The 20,606-nt window shown below is 45.1% G+C and overlaps 3 protein-coding genes across 3 annotated transcripts in view; 2 read left to right on the forward strand and 1 right to left on the reverse strand.

The window, feature by feature from the left end:
- Positions 1 to 20,606, reverse strand: part of T265_07221 (hypothetical protein) — a gene marked incomplete at both ends in the record, with an annotated part of 102,959 nt that overhangs the window by 15,650 nt on the left and 66,703 nt on the right. The window contains 3 exons of the mRNA XM_009172686.1: positions 1,012 to 1,216; positions 9,222 to 9,329; positions 17,724 to 17,822. Of these exons, the coding sequence (XP_009170950.1) occupies positions 1,012 to 1,216; positions 9,222 to 9,329; positions 17,724 to 17,822 (412 nt within the window). The remainder of the gene's footprint in view (positions 1 to 1,011; positions 1,217 to 9,221; positions 9,330 to 17,723; positions 17,823 to 20,606) is intronic.
- T265_14233 (hypothetical protein) lies at positions 4,844 to 13,512 on the forward strand (the record flags this gene model as incomplete). Its single annotated transcript, XM_009172704.1, is given in 6 exon segments — positions 4,844 to 4,967; positions 7,345 to 7,525; positions 7,642 to 7,890; positions 10,804 to 10,861; positions 10,866 to 11,151; positions 13,235 to 13,512. Coding segments are annotated over 6 exon segments (1,176 nt in total).
- T265_07222 (hypothetical protein) overlaps positions 18,062 to 20,606 on the forward strand; it is a gene marked incomplete at both ends in the record, with an annotated part of 26,161 nt that continues 23,616 nt past the window's right edge. Inside the window, one exon of the mRNA XM_009172687.1 lies at positions 18,062 to 18,092. Coding sequence (XP_009170951.1) covers positions 18,062 to 18,092 — 31 coding nt within the window. The remainder of the gene's footprint in view (positions 18,093 to 20,606) is intronic.

The raw sequence follows: 20,606 nt of genomic DNA on the forward strand, positions 1-20,606 counted from the left end.
TGATCAGCCACTCGTGGCCGAACGGTCAAGTGTTCAAGCTACTAGCCGGGAGGTCGCGGGTTCGAGACTCTTCGGAGTTTCGTGAGATGCGCACTGCTGATCATTCCCAATAAGGATGAAACAGCTGTACAGTGCTTCTCGGCTTTTCAGCATAGATTAGCTTCACTTACAGAACGAAATCCCACAAAAATCCCAAATCTCCTCACACTACCAAAAGAATGTTCTCTCTTGAAATACAGTCAGACTTGAATTAGTATCCTTCCTAGCCTTCATGTACGGAGAGGAACGAGAGTTACATGAATTGCTGTTCGCAATGTTTGTTGGTCTTGGGACCATTCTAGAATAACATCGCTGTAGTATCCTTTGGATCCTCTCGGAAATGTTTCTGATGTACGGCTGTCCTTCAGTTATTGGGTTTCTTGAGTTCCATTTTCTCAGGTGAGCGCTTCAAGTAAATGTCATCAGCCCATCGAACCTAAGCTGTCAGTAGTGTCTTCGACTTGTCGCGAGAGGAGGTCTCCAGTAGTTCAAATTCGTGAGAGTAATAGAAGCGGTACGGTCAGTGAGAGAATCACGTGGCCTTGTTTAATAATTTGAAGCCGTCCAGACTATTGATCAGTTGATCGGACGACAAAGGCACACAGGCGACCATAAGAACAAAATGTTCATAGCTATTCGGGGTACTATCAGGGCCTCAGTAAGCAATACTGCGGGTTATTTTTCGAATTCTGTGACCATTGTCAAATATGAATAGTTGACTTCAAATGTAGTTGGCTTCATGAACGCTCTGACTCCTTCATTAAAACCCTGAAGAATGCTGTTTTTAGTCTAGTCCGTGTGGTTCTGTTTAGTGCTGACTTGTGATGTGAGTTCAAAAGAGTGATAAATTGATCCCCAAAGTGGCTTATCTTTCGTAGAAATCAAAGTTTCTTGTAACAAGTATACTCTTCAGCCTAATCCGTGAGCAGCTGACGTTTAATAATGCATTGCAATGGTAAAAAAAAAACTCACCGTTATCCTCGTCCAGAAGACCGGGTTCTGGGATCCCCACACTCAATGCCTTGCGTGATCGCTGACTAGGTTCCAAGAATTTGAAAGCACTCGTCAAATCACCGAGTAGTTGTGGAACCGACAGTCGGATCTGTCTGGGGCTAGGCACCTCCTCGGGGCTGTGTGGCTGAGAACTGTAGCACCAGCGACTAACCAGTAGTCGAATCTGATGGAAAAAATTTAGGGATTATCGATGAAATGTGGGAAGGAAACATAGTTTTACGCCGTGGACCAAAGATAATTTAATTTGCCATCGTTCGATGGCTGTGCACACATCAGACCTGTGCCATTCTCGGCTTGATTACGGCAAATCTAACCTTATGTCATTTTAAACCTTTTGAAAGAAAAAGCTACCGAATAGAACCAGGTATTCAGTTTTCGAATGTTGCATCCCCCTTTTGACTGAGTCATCTTTGTTCCCATTCACACATTTCGTCCTTCACGCGTCACTGTTAGCTACACGGCGTGCGTGGGCGGTTGAACTCGGTGATTGATCCGACGTTTTGATTGGTTCCTTCATGATTCAGTGTATAGCCAAAGATCATACGCGTGTAACCGGCGTTGCTCATCTGAATCATGCCAGGGCCATTGAACAATGATCAAGTAGACAAACAGGTGCTGCTAAGGTGTACATCCTGTCACAGAGAACATTCATCAACCTAAAGACACGTGGTAAGTCTCTCTCAAGGTTTTTGTGCTCAGAGCTTGTCGTATGTCTGCTGACGCCAACCGGATGAAGACGGTGATCATCATCGTCTGATCTGCATACTACTCATTTGCGTTTCGTACAAGTGGACACTTTTTGTGATAAGCTATAAAAATGCAGGGGTATTTTCCAGATAAGTCCCGCCAAAAAATTAACCCCCGCCACCCAAAAGAGAATAGAGAAAAGAAGATATAAAATTTATGCTCTTAGTTTTTATTGAAGAGGGTGAAATTGAGACATGTCATTAATAATCCGCATGAAAAGGTCCGTTTTTTTACCTTGGCCTCCAAACGAACTCACACAACTAGCTGTCCACTAAAGATCGGTGCCTGCCGCATTGGCGTTTATTCTGCATCTTGTAGACGTGCCAAAGAGATTTGATGGCATGACTAACCGTTTCATGAATATAATTCATGTCAATCTTCGTTTCAATTCCTTGGTATGATACCCACATATCGGAGATGATGATTGAGTCGGGAGAGAAGCAGTCCTGAATTGTGTCCATCAAAGTGGCCGCAGTTCAACCTGGCACTACATACATGAACACCTCTTTAGTTTTCCGGCAGATCCCTCCGAAAATCCACTGCTGGAGAAAGACTCGCCGTACGTGGTTATTACGGCGAGATGTTAGCATTTCATCGATATCGATAACACCGATAACTGTTGGAGTCTGCAAAAGCCGCCAGGCGCAGACTTCGCGAAGAAAGTTCTTCCAGTCAACGACGGTCGTGTGGTTAATAGATGATGCCTCTGAACAGAATTTGATTTTTGCCAAATTTTGGGGACCAGCAACAACTGAATAGAATTACTGGCCTAAACTCCATCCTAGACCGCCCCAGGCAAGTTCCCTTTCGAAGACCCCATTTCTTGCCGACACTGTCGGGCATTACACCTGCACCTGTCAGAAACAGGTGAAAGTGTCATTTGGTGGCCATTGTTGCTGATGGATCACTCTGTGGCTTTGCAAAAAACGTATTGCCGTCTCCTTGTCATGAACGAGAGTTGAAAGTGTCAGAAAGTTCATTTAAGGTTTTACGTCCGAACGGAGAAAATTTCTGCACAAAGCGAGCCTAGAGGCGGATAAGGAATTGTGTTTTCATCAAAAGTAGGTCAAGGCTGTGTGTACATTAAATTGGAGCTGGCAAAAAGTGGCGGGGCTTATCTGGAAAAGATCCCATCAATCCCAACATCTGGAAGTTCGTTTTCTAAATGTGTGGAGTTCAAACAAACGGTCGCCCGGCCCCAGTAAGTGTAGTGAAAAAGACAGGGGTGGGGGGTGATCCATACGCAAAAACATTTTCCTATGCCTGCCGTCCGGGAAAGTCTATCAAGGCAGCAACTCAGTTCAGGATGACGTCAAGCGAAACATTTCATGCCACCAGTTTGTATCGCGTGTCGAATTCAAATTCTGGATAAATAGGTTCTCGTCCAAAACGCACAAACGACAAAATATTTTCCCTGCTTATCAGTATTCTGCAAACCACGTTGGCGAGGTTATAGATCTGATGAGTACTTGCCAGTTCACTGCGTCACAAATACGTGTCGTTTAGTTGAAACTGAGCGTCATGTTTACTAAATCACACCGATCTAATATTCTCCACCACTGAAGAAGTCGCTGTCAAGCTTTTGAATCCCGGACTGGTTCCACGTACCAGCACAGATCCTCAGACGCAAGCAGATCAATCTGTTGTTCCGTGATGTGCACAACCAGATCGTGCGGTTGATTCGAATTTTCTAACCGAAAACGAACGATATCGATTTTTTACTTCCCCGACCATTCGACAATTCAACTGAACTAGAGCTCAAGACCAGATCTAATCGATTTATTGCGTCGATCAATACTGATCGACTGATCGATATGTAAAATTGCCAGCTCACTTGATTTTCAATGTTGTATCATGTGACCTTGTGGTTTTATTGACCGAAGAGGTAAATGCTGAAAGAGGTCATTCGTGAGCAATTTTTCTGGTTGAAATTGGTGTGTTGTTAGGTAATCACATTCTCTAGTTAACTCGGGACGAGTACTTTTCGAAGTTCGTCAATAATGCAGTAATTTGTGCTCAACTGACCTTGGACCGTGCCTTCATTGTTCACAGCACTGGAGCTTATGGCAGGTGCATATGTCCAGTGACTAGGCCAAATGGTTTTGATCCCCTGGATTTCCTTAGGTTTCTGTGATACATACATTGGGCGTTGCCCCTGGATTCAATCAAAATCAGATATCGTGGACAGTGTTCCGAGTGGAATGAAATTCTGGTGCAAATATTATGGACAGCTAATCGATGGATGCTACGAAAATATCTGGATACTTGTGTGTCAAACCACTCATCTTTCATGAATGGGCCGATGAATTAAACTGCTCATGCATGTTCAATATTTGATGAGAAAGGACGGATTATGAGTTCGGATGTGTGGGATTCTGGAAGTTTTGAATCCACGGTGATTGTAAAGCCTTCCACCGAACTGTTAGTTGGAAGTAAGTCTTCCCAGCCCGTGGTTGCTGCTGACCAAGGCGGTCTGCCGGGGGGGAGAGTTATCACAGGAGTGAAATCATTTCAAATTTGCAAACCCTGAAACAGTCAATAGGGCGAACGATTTCCACTGTGGGCTTTTGCGGGGTATGTATTATTCGTATTCACATCACGTTTCAACGGCCGTCCTCCTGTTCTGGCGTAATTATTCTGGTGAGTTTGCATCAAAGGTAACGCCCGTGACGCTACCCGACTGGGAATTCCTGACTGGCGGGTCAATCGATCGTCACAACCAGGACAGTTACTGGGTCGTCGTTCGATGAGTCGTCTCGCACACCACTCGCATCGCTCAAGTGTGAACACGTTTGCCTGTTCAGACGTGAAAATTCAGATGCGTCCAACGTGCGTTGGTGGAGTAGTGGTCACACGCTCGCCTTGCATGTCAGATGTCTGGGGTTCAAATCGCGGCACGGCCATTGGATATACACTGCTGATGAGTTCTAATGAGAGCGAAACTCGAGACCAGTGGTTCCCGCCTTTGGTGTGGACTCACCTGAATAAATACGCCAGAACAGGTGGACAATTGTTCAAAGGAGAGTAGTGTGAATATGAACGAATGATTTTGTTTAGTATGAGGATGAAATGTGAATCGGCGCTGTCCAGGTGGCTTTCCACGCGAAGTGGTGTTGTAAAAATGAAGAACGGTTGTCTATCTGAGTGTTTCTACTGTTCGTCAAAAAGTGGATGATCAAGGATGCGGTCACCCCACATTTGGACGCAACCATCTTTGAATGGCATCACATGACCAGTAGGTGAATGGCTCCTTGGTCGATCGATTCTCGGGAAGAAGACCCATCCGTCCTAGATGACTTTCTCCTCGTCGGAACAGTTTAATGTTCGTTTGTAAGATGTGAGGAAACTTGGATTTGTAAGTTTTGACTGTTCATCAATGCGTTGTTGTCAAGCGAGCCCGAGCTGTGCTTTGTTGGTCATGCATTCAGTAGCTGTGTGCGCGAGTGTGTCCACGTGCTTTTGGGGAAGGTGATCTCTCAACGAGTTTGGTTATTCTGATGAGTCTCGATCTGGTTCTGATTGGCCAACTTAACCTCTCTGACTTGCATTCCGTGGCGTTTGCTGGATTAGTTACAAACGTAGTTTGATTCCGTAAATAGACCCGAATGATGCGATGTCCGGGATTTGAATCGTGCATGGTTGCTGAGTCCTAACACTGAAACAGCCATACAGTGATCCTTCGCTTTTCAGCATAAGCTGACTTCACCTCAAAGATGAATTTGGACTTACTCTTTCATCCCTCCTGACCAACTACAAACTCTAAGTAGCAATCTCACGAAAATTCTTTGAATTTGAATGAGCTGCTTGTCACTCAAGTGGATCATCCGGACGAACTTGGAATGGTGGCGAAGTGCTGCACACGCACACTTTTGTGCTGGACGCGTCGAACAGCAAACCAATAAGAGATCTATTTTATTGGAAACCAATGCCCGAAGGAAGCCATTTAGGGGAGGCGAAAACGGTGAAGTGGTCGGGTTGCCCTTACCAAGGATTTTTCTACAACTGACCGGATTTATCTAAAGTGTACCTGGTCTTCACCGGGGTAGTTCAGCGACAGTTCCAGGAATTGAGCACGGGCTCTTCACTTGGGTGCAGTCTTAAAGTTTGCATCAATCTTATGTTCTACTTGAACACAAGACTGGACAGATTGTACGAAATTCTAAAAAAAGCACCCAATAGCACATTAATCTTGTTTCAATGGATTCCGGTTGGAAAATGCAGCTAACGTTTTTGGCAAACAGATTAGAATGATTAATTCCACTTTCAAATTCGACAGCTCTGATTTATGTGGGGAAACCCAGATTAGCTCGCTGGTATTTCGTCCAAATAGATAGCTGACTACCACTTGTCAGTTGCGTGTTCTTCAGATTCACCGGTTGTCAGCGTGGTTGAATAATTTCGATTTGGTTTTGAACGATTTCTTTCATACTTGGAAAGATAGTAGTCCGCAAAGTTAGGTATACTGTATGATTCGAACTGAATTACATCAGCTCACGTGATCAGCGACGTTTGTCATCTATGTTGTGTGGTGAGAGAGCATGGGGTGTGGCGGAATGTCACATTCTGCCACTGACGTCCAGTTATTGGAATTGCATGATGAATGACAATCTCTTACGCTCTTGCGATCACTTGAAAAGGATCTACGCTTCAAGGAGACACCATAAAACGTGAGGTATCCGCATTCAATTTAAGTAAATTACTACACGCTGCTGAACAGACTGCAATGCAGCCCGTTTTCCTATACCACATGACGGTACAATGGCTGTATGTTTTGCACAGCGGGCGGCACGTGACCGAACTCACAACTGTTGAACCAGTTGCACAACAAGTGAGTTTCACTCACTGATGGGTGTTAGTCCATCCGTTTGACTTGCACAATTGTGCATGCGATTCGATCAACAACCTGAGCGGATTAGTTGTACTTTGTGCAGTTGTAAGACATACTTTGAGTAACAAACGTCATGCTGGGATAAGTTTGAACGTTTAATCAACTTATCAATAGCTTTTATGATAATACGTATGGATCAACATGCAACAAAATCGGACAATGGGGAGAGTATACACCTACGGTCAGTTTAATCAACTAATCAATAGCTTTTATGATAATACGTACGGATCAGCATGCAACAAAATCGGACAATAGGGAGAGTATACACCTACGGTCACAGAAACATACATTTAAAAAAATAATCAGTGCACTGAAACATCCCTTCACTGCAAAATTTTCATGCCACCCTGAGAAAGCAAGAGGACAGTGGCAGTACCAGTTTGTTCAAGCCCAAATAGGAGATGCCGAGGATGGGTTCGAACCAAAAACCTGTCCGTTAGTGACTTCGCACCTTAACCTATGAACTTTCGGTTGTGTCGTGGGTAGACGTCTGTTGGTTACGCCTGAACTGAGCCTGCCAGACTACGCGATGGGAGAAGACAAAGAACTTGGGACATGGCTGTATTGTCAGGACAAAACATACAGAGTGTCTGCGTTAATATATAGGATGACTAATTACGGCCAAATATTGTCGTTCACTTGTTCGTTCTGTACAGCTAATGGCGATGTTCCGATCGTGAACACTTTCAGTGGTCGCATGTTGATAAGCCGTGTCTGGTGCGCTCTGCCAACGCGCCTGCAGTCCGGAACGTGTGGGGCCGATGGTGACCTTGGGGATGCATCACTCTCTGCACATGTACTTTTGGGCGCTTCCCGACATTTTATCGAGCTTAAATTGTACATTTACATATATATATATATATATATATATATATATACATGAAATTACTCATGGTGTATCACTGTTCATCTTCCGAAATGAGGACTGGTCACATGATCTACCGTCCATAAAGAGCATGTGACGTTTTCAACACATATCTGCTCGATTACTGTTGTGACTTGGTGGACGATCATGCAACTCTGTATCGGTCCGTTGGCTTCCTGCTCCGCCCACTATGGCGTACCAAAAGACACGGTAGCTCTACACAGCCCTTTATGGAGAAAAAGAAAAATTATTACAGCTGTATTTATGGAGTAGTCACAGAGTGTTCCACAAAGTCGTGCCAGAATCTCCGTGAGGGGACGAGAAAGGTCGAGTTAAGGTGCTTGACTCGGACTGGCTGGCATTCTGACCAATCAGGGTATACCTTCGTTTGGCCCGTGTCCTGCACCTGACACATCCGTCCAAATGATGTGGTGTTCGGTTATTAGGGACGGCTGGCCTCCGTACAATTACATATCCTTATGTACGACACATCAGTTTGAGTGTATTCCTATGTTCATTCAACGTAAGCTCTTGCCAAAACCAGTCATATTCATCCCTGATCCGTCACGTGCTACTAATTTGTGTTACGTACTACTGATTTGTGTCATGTGTTGTTTAAATCCGATTGAGTTCACTTTACGCCCCAATGTAATCGGATAGCTCACAAGTTCATTAGCAGCTAAAACATGATGTTCTTCAGACACCCATGCATCAATTAAGACAATATCCAACATTTTCTGACCAAATGGACGATCTAAAACGTAGGGTTGAATTGTCCACGACCTGCTCACTGACTGGAAAAACGTCCAACCAACTGACACCTTAGTCTCCCTCGTTCAGGGTAATTCCAGGGAATACCAGTCTTCCCTCTGCCTTCGCCACTTTGGCAATTGCTTGCTGTGAGCAGTAGTGGAAAAACGTTCAACCAACTGGCACCTACGCCTCCCTTGTTCAAAGTAATTCCAGGGAATACTAGTCTTCTGTCTGCGTTCGTCACTTTGGCAATTGCTTGCTGTGAGCAGTAGTCATCAAGTTGTTGATTCTGATTTCAGCGTCAGTGGTATTCCTGGAACTGTTCCACCTGATTTTCTTGGGACTCATGCAGTCTTCGGGCTAGCAAAGTAATTGTCCATCGTTATGTGCAACACGATGTATTCTGCTCCACGAGAAAAACTGACGGTTTGGTCGAACTGACCAACATAAGGCTGAGGGTTCGTCGGGGACTGCGCCTACCTGAAGAATGAAACTGGCCGTGAGTTACTGGACACTTTTCAGCAACCCTGTGAGTGCTCTCCTCTATGAAAACGTCTTTTCATTCAGACATATGCGAGGATAAAATTTTGCAGGTATTTTTATGGTAACATTCAGTAGTATTTTCTATCAAAAAATATCCTACGATAGCTCGAATATTGTACCAGGTGAAACAGGCAGCAGTATTGTGCAATACATTAAGTTGGAGAGCGCCGACAATAAGGGATTTAGTAAATTCTTTTGCCAGCATCAAGGTTACAAATGAGTGTATCTCGCTGTATATTTGGGGTCTGGGTTCAACATAAAATGGAAGGAAATTTGGGGAGTACACCTGCCTAATAAACCCCAACAAGTTCGAAACCGGGCGGTTTTCAGTTGCCTTATGAGTAGCATGTCAATAAGACAAACGCAACTTACCTCATGTTTCGCAGCCCGAATCCAGTCGAGGACGGTGTCGTACGACGCATGAGTGGCATCTTTCTGGTTCACCCGAAGTAGCCTATCTCCCGGACGAAGTTGTCCATTCTGAAACACGAGGTAAATGAGTAGTGTTCGTAGTTTCATTGATAGTGGGGGGATGCAGTACAGTCGTGAAAAATTATCAGTAGCAGTTCAGAATTCCAGAGAAGTATGTTTCTATGGAATAAATCAGCCGCATAACAGATAATCATGAACCCCTCGAGTTGCGCTAGCGATGACCGTATGGAGCACGAACATGGCGCAGAGCGGACAAAACGCGGACACAAAGAAGAAGTTCAAGTAGAACATGAGGTTGACGGAAACTCGGGGACTGCGCCCACCTGATGAGCCCCAAGAAGGGCGAAACCGGTCGTGGGCTGTCGAAGAGTTTTCAGCAACCTTGTGAGTAGTTTCCTTTACAAAGTAGAGGGCTTTATGAGGAGAGGATGTATTTCGGAACCCAAGTGATTATTTTATGGGAAACGTTATGGGGGACGATTCAAGAGAGACAAGGAGAACCTTTAGCGGGAGACACTTAAATTTCTCGTTTTACGACGTTTTTCTCCAGTTGAATATGCCACACTAGTGTCCCATTTTTCGACGTATCCCAGCACATTGTATGGACGTAACATACTACTCTCAAGGCAGCCCTTCTTAGGGCTCATCAAGTAAGCGCGGACTCGGAGTTTCCTCAAGATTCAGCAGCCTTATGACTAGTATGTTATGTCTAAAAAACTCAAAGTCCTTGTGCGGAAAGATGGGCGTTGGTATGCAGTTACCCTGGCAGACTGGCGTCACTTACAGGACGAATCCCCACCTAACACATCCGTCAACAAATAATAAGTAACTTAGAAGGAGGGATAATTCACAAGTGGCTTGAACCTTTGGACCTGGGAAGTGGTCATCGGGGAAGACAATCGAAACTTGAGTGGGCGGGGAGTGACACTATATGCGGTCTGCATGCTGGCGGCAGGTCAGGCGGCTAGGTGTACAAACTAGTAGCCTGGACGTCCTAGATTCGTGAGACACGCACTGCTCAGGTTTCCCAGTGAGAAGAAACAGCTCTTCACTGAAGGTTGGCTTCACTTACAGGATGAAATCTTCATCGATAATTGTTCAGTCTCCTCACACTACCGACAAATCAACTCAGTTGCCTGAAAACTGAAACACCTGAAGATTACGGTGGAATCAGAGTTGTCCCGTGTTAAGTCTTGTTAAGGCCACACCACTGCTTCGTCAGGAAGATTCTGGTCTAGTGTCCTGGTGTGTGGGGGTCGAAATATGACCAAAATCAGTTTCTTATCCGTTTATCACAAGATTTTAATCGCTTATCCAAATGATTTCCAAGGCCAGAAGGCCTCTCCCATGGAGATTGTAGTTCACTTTCGGATACAGCCTACCTTATCCTGGGGTTTCCCCTCGTGGGTACAAATTCCATCCCAGTCGCCAATTTTAGTAGCGGTATTTTTCTCAGTTTAGTTCTCGGTCTGAGCCTCCCAAGCTAGCGTTCACGTCAAAACACCTACTAAATGTGCACCAGTTATATTAACACCCAAAACGAAGTCAGGAACACTTGTACAGCGCTTCATGTATATAACGTAGGTGGTAATAACTTTCTGGAAATTCCGATGCGTTCTGGATGCGGCTTTGGCAAACGGCATTCGGCCAATACTGGGTCATGATTGGCTGTTGGGCCCAGACTTTCTACCAATCAGATCTCGGCTTGATTCCGGACCGGCAAGCGTCCCGAATTTTTGGCCAGTCTTGCGTGGGATGGGCTTGTCGGCCGTGGCAGCACCTGAGTGCGAGCGGTCAAGAAGGATGCGTGTGGAGTTCCGCCTAACACGGCGTGGAGTGAAAAGTAATGAAACGATTCAACAACTGGTTCGTATGTTTTCCTCCAGTGTTCTTGTGCCGGCATCCTGAAAATCTTTTTACCATACACCTAACTACTGAAAATGCTAAGTAGCCTGTCCTCAGCTCAGGACTGATGTCGTAATGAAGAATTTTCATCTGGCCTTGGTAAATAAACTTCGATATTTTACGTGACCAAAATTGATGTCTGCTAATTCCGAGTTGTTTGCCAGTCATTCGCTTACGGAACAATACGTCTACTCAGACGTTCCGTGCCGCACGCGGTTAGAGCAAAAATTCACTTCCGATGAACACACTTCTGATTTGTTTTCCAAATCATTTTGTGATAGAGCTGTTACACGCAGCGTATTCCTTACAGCCTACCGTGATCATCTTGTACGGGATTAAATTTGATGGAATCGCTGAGCTGTTATCAACTTGACCGATGGCACGTTAATAACCGTCTTCTGGACCTATCGACCGAGGTTGTGAGCAAAACTCGTGTTGACTGGTGTAGATCACCACCGAGAAAATGAAAGCCTGACAGGAAGGCAACCGTTCCTATCGCGTGGCAATATGGGGATTGATTACACAGACAACCTTTGACTGCCTACTCGTAAACCAAGCAAGACAGGACTCGAGCTCAAGCTGTGCTAGAAAAGTGCATATAAGAGGGTCATTTTATTGAACTCTGGTTTCACACCCATCTGAGTTCAAACATGCAATCATCAACAGGCGAATTTCGTATCCGGAATTATACGACAGTTCCGTAGGCTGACTGTTTTCGTGGGTACCCCTACCACAAACCGAATTTAGTACTCTGACCATGTCCTTAGGTTTATGTACTCGTTAGTGCCCTTGAAACAGGGACTTATGAACCAAACAGTATGCCACTTCCGGGTTCTTCTAAAAACTGTTTTGAAAAACTTCATGCCCAGCAAGCTGATGATTGAAAACGTATGGATTCGGTGGCGCCTCGGGTGCTGGATATCCTAGGGTCCCGCTACAGCCAAGCGAACGGAATCACGTGACCGCTCCAGCCGTACTCAATCGTCAATACTATAGTGAATCATGTCCAATCCATATCTGATTACCGTTCTGTCATAATGGGTAACTGCTTTTCAAATTCATTGTCTCAACTTCGTTATTTATCACTTGTGAACAGCTGAGGGCGTGGTCCCCCCCTTCTAGGAGCATCAGAGAAGAACTGTTCTGGTGGTCTTCATTGAAAATAATTGTCCAAGTGAGACGAATTACTACGATAGGACATACAAGCGAGTATCAAGACGAAATGCTTGGATTATGAAATCGCCGAAAACAGTACAATATCACGTTTTAAAAGAACATCTGAGAACAGCCATTCTCAATTTGGTACAATCACATTCTCGGGTAAACACTCCACGGAATGCCAAAAAACATCACAAATGACTCTTCGTTTTCATTCAAAAGTGGCACATGCTTTCGATTTGAATATTTCTGACTTCCGTTGACGTCACAGGCGAGCTAAGCAAACAATCCCGAGTGTGCGTTTCCGTAATGTGGGGATAAATTTGACGCACTGGCCTGTCAAAACCCGCATATTTTGAATTCTGTATGCACACCGTCCGTAACATAGGTGCATATTTGTGTGTTTGCGAGTTTTTGAAATGAGATCGGATGACCTTGGAAATTTGGCAAGATATCAAACCAATCCTGTGTGACTTACTTACTCGAATGACCTAAACATGATCCGTGATTTATTAAAAATCAAGTGCGACAAATCTAAAAATAGCCTTGCAAATTGGAAGATAAAAATCGGTAAAACAAAGTCTTGGATACGAGTACTGGTGTACTCCAGACAGGTGTTCCTCTTCCCTCCGTATGGTGAACTTCGAAAGGCGTGCACAGCTTACCCGCCGTTTTACTCGCTGCAGATTTCAAACCACAATTCAGAGCCAACATTACTAGCCCTTGCTTAAGTTCACTGACTTCCGTCTGGTCCTTTTTTAGAGACAGCTTACCCACAAGGACATGTGGAATAGCCTTGGCTGACGCTAAGGGCCCTGCAGAACGTTTCTGCTTCTTTTTACCCTCCTGATATTCTTGGGGGGTCGTACTGATAGAGTATTGCAATTCAGACTGCCGCCTACATTTAAACAACCATCAAAGGTGCGCAAAGTCTAGTAACACTCAGAACCAGGTGAAAAAACATGCGTACACCACGTCGTATATAAAGTGTATCCTGCGACAAAATTCTGGAAATTCCGACGCCTTCTCAATGCGCCATTGGTTCGAGATATTCGGCCAATACTGGAACATGACTGGCTGTTACGTTCAAGCTTTCGACCAATCAGAGCTCGCCCTGATGGCCGACCGGCAAGCGAACCGAAATTTCATCCAGTCTTGTGTAGGATAGACTCCTCGGCCGTAGCAACGCTAACTGCGAACGGTGTCGGTATGGAATTCCGCCTGACACCTAGTCGAATGGTCCAGTGCCCCAAAGTGACTAAAATGAAAAGGTCAAGGACACAGCCTTAACGATGGTATGGAAGCCGACGTACAGCGAACGAAGGAGATTTCGTCGGACGCCTTACAGCTCGGGGCAGGTCTGGTGTAGGCGTGAAATTAGGTGCACCCTACGTATGAGATGTACGTATCCGATTAAAACGGAGTACTACTTATAAGGTTGCTGAAAACTCTTGGGATTCACCAGGTAGGCACAGTCCCTCAATTTTCGTCAACCTTATGTTCTAATTGCATCCACATTGGACCCAAAATAGAATCATTGTTTGCACACTGATTTGTTATTAACGAAAGACTCAACTAGATCCCAGCTGAAGCTTTCGTTCATCATGTTCTTGCGTCAATCGATTAAACTGCAAAACCCGTGTCAGGACGTGCCCAGACATGAAAACAACACATGCGCAAAGAGTGACGCATTCCCAAGGTCACCATCGGTACGACGCGTTTCGGATAGCAGTTGCGTTGGCGGAGCTCACCAAACACGGCTTAGCAACATGCGACCAGCGAAGTGGGGCTGAAAGTGTCCACAACTGCAACACCGCCATTGGCTGTACAGAACGAACAAGTGAACGACCATAATTGGCCATTTAGTCATCCTATATATTTACGCAGAAGCTCTGTATGCTTTGTCCCGACAATGCAGCCGTGTTCAGGGTTCTGGACCTTCTCCTTATCGCGTAGTCTGGCAGGCTCAGTGCAGGCGTAACCAATAGACGGCCACTCACGATACAACACCCAGACATCGCGCCAACTAAAGGTTGAGATGGTTCTTGTGCAGTTGAACAAGACTATCATGAAAAAAACAGACTCCACTGTATTCATTTGAGCTCCCTGTGAAAACGAATTAGCTGTACGAATGAGGCGTTTTCGCGAACAAAGTTACTTGTGCCACGTGATCGCTTCGAACCGTTACATCCTACTTGGTCGTTTTCGCTATTGACTGTTAGGAGTGTGACAGATAATAGATGCATTGCGAATCTGTTGCATGAGTGCGAACCACAAGCTGAGCGCTTTCAGCTCATTCGTGTAGCGATTAGGGAGCGCTACCCCTCTGCGACCACGCTCATTACACGTAGGACGTCGGGGACGCAGATCGCATCCATTGAAACGCCACACCTAACCTGTTGTGTGGGAGCTAACCTGAAGTGCGTCACACCTAACCTGTTGTGTGGGAGCTAACCATACATGTTTCCATTTCGAAGTGAAGTTGACTTTCAGGTAAATGGTCTTCGAATGGATTTCATCTTATCAGTGGAGCAAGTCTATGTTACGGGAAAGCCTAGAAGCACTGTGCAGCGATTTCATCCCTGCTGAGTGGGCACCACATAAAATCAGACACGTGACCTCCAGGCTCTTGGTAGTCCGAACAACCAACTGTTCGGCCACCAGCAGTTGGTCAGTGGTGTGATTAACTTGGGTGGTTTGTAAACATGGTCCCCGACGGGCATCGGGATCAGCGAACACCAGAAGCTAGTAAGAAAACAAAGGAAAATGTCACATCGAACCAGCAGTCCAAGTGGATAACCACCACAATGAAAGTCAACAAGTTAACTTGCCGTGTTCTCCTCCCTCTTTCTCTCCAATAAATCAATATCCGGTGGCTCACTTTGCTCCACCGGCTTCCACAGTTATGTTTGTTCAGCAGAGCGGAACCATGGGGTGGGCCGATATATATACATGGAATGGAATTCATGATCGGTGTAGGTCAGTGAATGGAATCAGGCAACTTTATCGCTCACCGCCTTGTAGCAAGCGGTACTGTGGGATACTGTATGGCAAAGACTGTTTTATCGAGACGCACAAGGGGTGTCGTGCAGAGAAAGTGAACGTGCGACCCTTTATTTAACGGTTGCAGACTCTGACCCAGAGAGTGGTGTTGAACAGCTGTTGCGTTCGCCTGAATTCACCAGAATCAGCGCAATTCTCCTCACCAAAAGTGCTGATAACTCCACTCCCACCCCCGACTCACCAAGACTCGAATGGATCCTTCGTCACTCGGAGTGAAATTCCACATTTACTCCAAGAATGATTAGCAAAATCGGTGCAAGTCTACCTACTTGGTATGAGAGCTGACTCTGGAATTTGGGATCCCAAATCTCAAATTCGTCGTAAGACTCAAACCACGAATGTCTTCTATCCGCCTCGATGGGGTTTCACTGATTATCACATATACTTCCATCAACCAATGCTACTAACTAACTATAAGTAGCTCAAAGGAAGAGTAAATTCACACGACGAGTGAGTCTTTCATCTGAGAAGTCATCACTCGAAGAGCCAGTCAGCACGTGACCATGTTGTGTGATTTCCATCGCTGAAGCGTGAGTGAAGAGATTACGAGTTAATCACACATCTCATGGATGCTCAGTCTAGCATGAGTATACTCACCCTGGTTAGTATACCGATATCCAGAGCTTCGTTCATTTTAAACAAAGTCGAATACTCGTCAGGCGCACCGAGGTGAATATATGTATGCTCTTAGGTGATAAATGAATTTTTCCACTCCTAGTTGGATGCGTTCCGAAGGATATCAGAATAAACTCAGCCTATTTCGACTATCCAAAACAGGTAAGCGTCCTCTTACTTGTTGTTCAGAGATGACAAGTTAACCGAGCTTGGTAGTCAGCACTGTACGGGCGGAAATATTAGCTTGTCACAAAACTACTTGGGAAGCCTACTAAAGCTCCGGATAAGCTATTACTTTTGCAGCCCATCAGGATGGTCATGTCCCGGGATCTCCGTCGAGCTTACTTTATACTTGGACACTAATCGGACCCGTTTGTGCTCTAGTGAATAGCAACTGCTTGCAAGCAGACCAATGCGTGACAGCTATTTTCATCGAGTATGCCCTGGTAGGAACAAAAGCGCTCAAACTAGTCACGTTATGCCTCTATAATTAATAGAACTTCCAGCGCCGCTGATCTGCAGGGTATCACCAGGGGTTCAGCTATGATCAGCGGTTATCGACTAGTTTTGATGGTCATCCTCAACTCCGTCGTACAGCAAAGCATCTTTCTATCAGAATCCTAGAGTACCAGCTTCCTTGAATGTGCTTTGTGATATCAGCTGTTTTTATTCAGTCGACGCAGTAAGTTCACTGCGAAACGTTTGTGGCAATCAGTGTTACCTCATTGAATTTATATTTGGTGGTTGATCAGGTGGCTGTTCATCTGCTCGCCCACCTCGACAGCATCAGTGCGTGTCTGACCAGAATGCAACACAGGTTACGAACCCACCAATCAGACTCCGAATAAGATGGGTGAAAAATGGCCAGTCAGGTTAGAGCTTGTAAATGTTCTTTTCAAGCCGTATAAGCGCAAGAATGAAGATGGGAACTACCCACCAGCCGTAAACTAGTGCTGTCTCCTGAATGGTGACCAGACGTTTGCAAGATCGGTGAACAGACCAACAGCGAACTGAACATCTATATCTTGTTTCGAGATATGAAAGTACAGTGGTGACCATTGCATTCAAATCCATCGCATACAAACAGCCCTCATCGCGTCCCGGGGCAATTACACCAAGGTGGAATGCAGTGAGCCCAAGATAGGCCCCTATTTGGGCTTATTAGCAGTGCATATACACAAATCTGCCGGATTTTTTATTCACGCTGTGACCTTTCCATTGACTTTACGACCGCCTACCTTCCTTCAAAGTGTGACCTTGAATCCACTATACGGGAATATCAGTACGGTACATGGAAGGCCAATCAGGATGCAGACTTGAAACTCTCTCGTAACATTGTTATCCACTAACGAGACTTATGTAATGTTCTCCAAAAAAACGAGGAACTCATTGACCAGTCGTTTAACTGTTGCAGCTGAGTTCACCTGTGTCGTCTTTTACCTCCATATCCTATGAGAGATATCTGTCATTACACTATTTTAAATGCCTTACGTCGCTGTTACGAGTGAATGGCTTGTAAGTCGAACAGAGTTGGTAACCTCATTGCAGTAAACCTGACTAGGTTTCAGTTGACACAGATTTCGTTTATCGAATAGATCAGAAACGTACCGTCATGTTATTCTATTTCATTTACCAGACATTGAGCGATTCAACAGTTCGGACAACACAAGATGCCCGTTTATACAATTCAAAACAACTCACCTTTGCTGCAGACCCACCTTCCACGATCTGCTTGATATAAATACCGGGTTCGTTGGTTGGACTTCCTTCCATTATGGCAAAACCGAATCCTGCGGAGCCCTGAACGAACGTGGAAAAAAGTAATCGGACCGATTTTGTACAACCAGACCGTATTCGAACTATACTATATGCTGGAACACGATCTAAATCGGGACAGTGGTTGTCAACCCGGAAGGTTGGGGAATTCCAAATTTCCTCACACTTTCAGCGAACGCGGCTCAGAAGGAAGAATAATTCCCACGATGGGTACAACTTCCGTATGAGAAGTCATCACTCGAGTAGCTAGTGAACACGTGACCATGACTTCAGACTGGATTGCACTCCCTAAGGGTGAGTTAATCATACTTCAGCTCACTTTTCAGACTACTTGAGAGGAGTTTGTGTGAGGTTCGAAACCCTCTGGAGTTTTACGAGATGCGCACTGCTAACGATTCCTAATTAGAATGAAAAACCTGTGAAATGCTTCTCAACTTCTCAAAATAGATTAGCTTCAGTTGCGGGACGTTTGGCAGTTTCTCATACGAGGGGAATTTCAAGAGTCAAGGATAAAACAACTATCATTTATCCGCTTCATCACCGAAATTCCTTAGGTTCGTGTGCAACTCAGGCCTAGGCGTAAAAGTTGCCACAGATTCAAGACTTGTCAGGGGTAAATAGCCCGACATGTTACCTGTTCAACCTGGTGGCTTTGTCCTTGTTACACTATGTCGCTTCTCAAGAGACCTCAGCGGTTAAAGGGCGACCCGAGGGCACATGGTTGGAACTCTATCCCGGCATCTCGGCTGCTCTTGTCTAGGCTTGGGTAACCTGGCAGTATCTGGGTCTTCGTGCTTCTTTCGGATGGTATGGCAGATAGGCATCGGAAGGGTGTTGCACACGAACGATCATCATCTTATATTTTCGTTACAATATGAAATTTTGCGAAATACACTCATTTGCAAACTAATTTGGTTTTGCAGGAGTCCCACCTGGAACCCAGCTGAGTCTCTTGCTTGTGATGTTGCAAGCGAGTGTGTGTTTGCTAATTTCGTGCAATTCGGTTTCAAGTAGGACATAAGGTTGACGGAAACCCGGGAACTGCGCCTACCTAATGAGCCCCAAAAAGAGCGAAACCGGTCGTGGACAACCTTATGAGTAGTGCGTTACAAATATGAAATTTCGTTCATCCAACAGTGATTTGTACTGCCTATCTTCACTTTTAATCCCTCAATCTGGCGTGCGGTGGCACAGGCCATCCAGGATCCATAACATTGTGCGTTGTCATGGTAACCGCTTTGTTGTTTAGCCGGTCGTCATGGCACAAGGTCAGTTCATCCTGAGACCTACCCTTGTTGATGAAGGTGAGGCTAGCAGAGGCGTATCCTGCATTCTTGTTTTTATTGGTCTGGAATTTCTTGACGAACTTCGCACTGCGTTTCGCTACGTATCATAAACGGGTAACCGAGTGGTTCGTACTGCGTTTCCTACCTATCATAAACGGGTAACCGAGTGGTTCGTTTCGACCATATTATTTAAAAAGCGTTTTCGTCCGCTTACCTAGTTCCTCTTTTGGGTGTCACCATCCGAATTTCAGGCTTCAGCATGTGAATTGACGGACTGTTTGACCCTTGACCATTCCCGGCTCTTTAAAACCTGTTACGGACTAAACCGAAGTAAGGAACGTCGTTTTGGAGGCTAATAATAGCATTTCATGGAGACAGTCGGGCAAATACCGGAAGTCTCGCCCACTCACTGACAGGTCTCTAAAATTTGGAAAGTCAGGGCCTAGTCTACTTCTAGTTTTTATTTAGAGCGACCTAATAAAATGGTAAGTGAAGCATTTCCATTTACTACTCATGAGTAGTGTTACAAGTTGGAATATTCAGCTTCGGTCAAGAGAGCTCTGTTGAGTGAATGAATCGCGAAGATATACTGGAAAGGATGCCAGGCAGCTTGATAATCGCTATGTTGGAAGGTACTAACGATGAAAAAACGCGCAATTCGTGAGTTCTGCGTAGTGTGCCCTGCTGGTTAGACGAAATCTGTGATTCATGGTCTGATTATCACTCCCCATTGAGATGTCCTTGGAAAATCTGATCGCAAAATGGTATCACATGATTTTGTCACGCTGATCATTCTACGCCCATCAGTCTGAGCTTCAAGAGTTCCCCCTATCGGGGTCGCCCTAGCATGAATGTGATAAGGAGTACATTGCTGAATTCCATGCAACACCATCGAAGGTAATCCAAGAACAATAATTCACCTCTCAATAGCGATAAGGAAGCAGCAAACGCAATTCTGCTCACCTTCGTTATGAGTTACGCCAGAACGCTGAACTCCTTGCCTCAGGTAACAGGATTATCAGGTGTCCAAACGAATATGGAAAGCTCAAATTGCTTTGGTCAGATTCATGTAAGACTTCTGAACGGTTCACCAAAACATAAGACCAAAGCTCTTTTTCTGGATACACCTACAGTGCAGTAGTCTTTGTTCTGCTGAAAACTGGCTAAAGCTCATTCATCTGCCTTTCATTTTGAGTTCATATTTTCGAAATGTTCTAAAGACAGTAGTCATGATAAGGCATATTACTAACGCCATGATGCACACAGGGGATCTAATTCTCCCGCAATTTGTACGCAAGAATGTAAATACAAGTGAGAGTAAGATAGTAAACAAATAGCTGTTGGTTATAATAGATAAAAAAAATCGTTCAGCTGTAACATCTGTCCGGTGCCTAGCTGCCATGCCACCACAAGGAAGCACGAGCGTGGGGCTACTATCAGGTTGCCCAAGCCTAGACAGGGGAATGGAAGAGACAGAGATCGGGTTCGAACCTTGGACATTCCGGTCAGTAAATTTGCGCTC

This window comes from Opisthorchis viverrini, assembly GCF_000715545.1.
Source record: "Opisthorchis viverrini unplaced genomic scaffold opera_v5_164, whole genome shotgun sequence".
NCBI lineage: Eukaryota > Metazoa > Platyhelminthes > Trematoda > Opisthorchiida > Opisthorchiidae > Opisthorchis > Opisthorchis viverrini.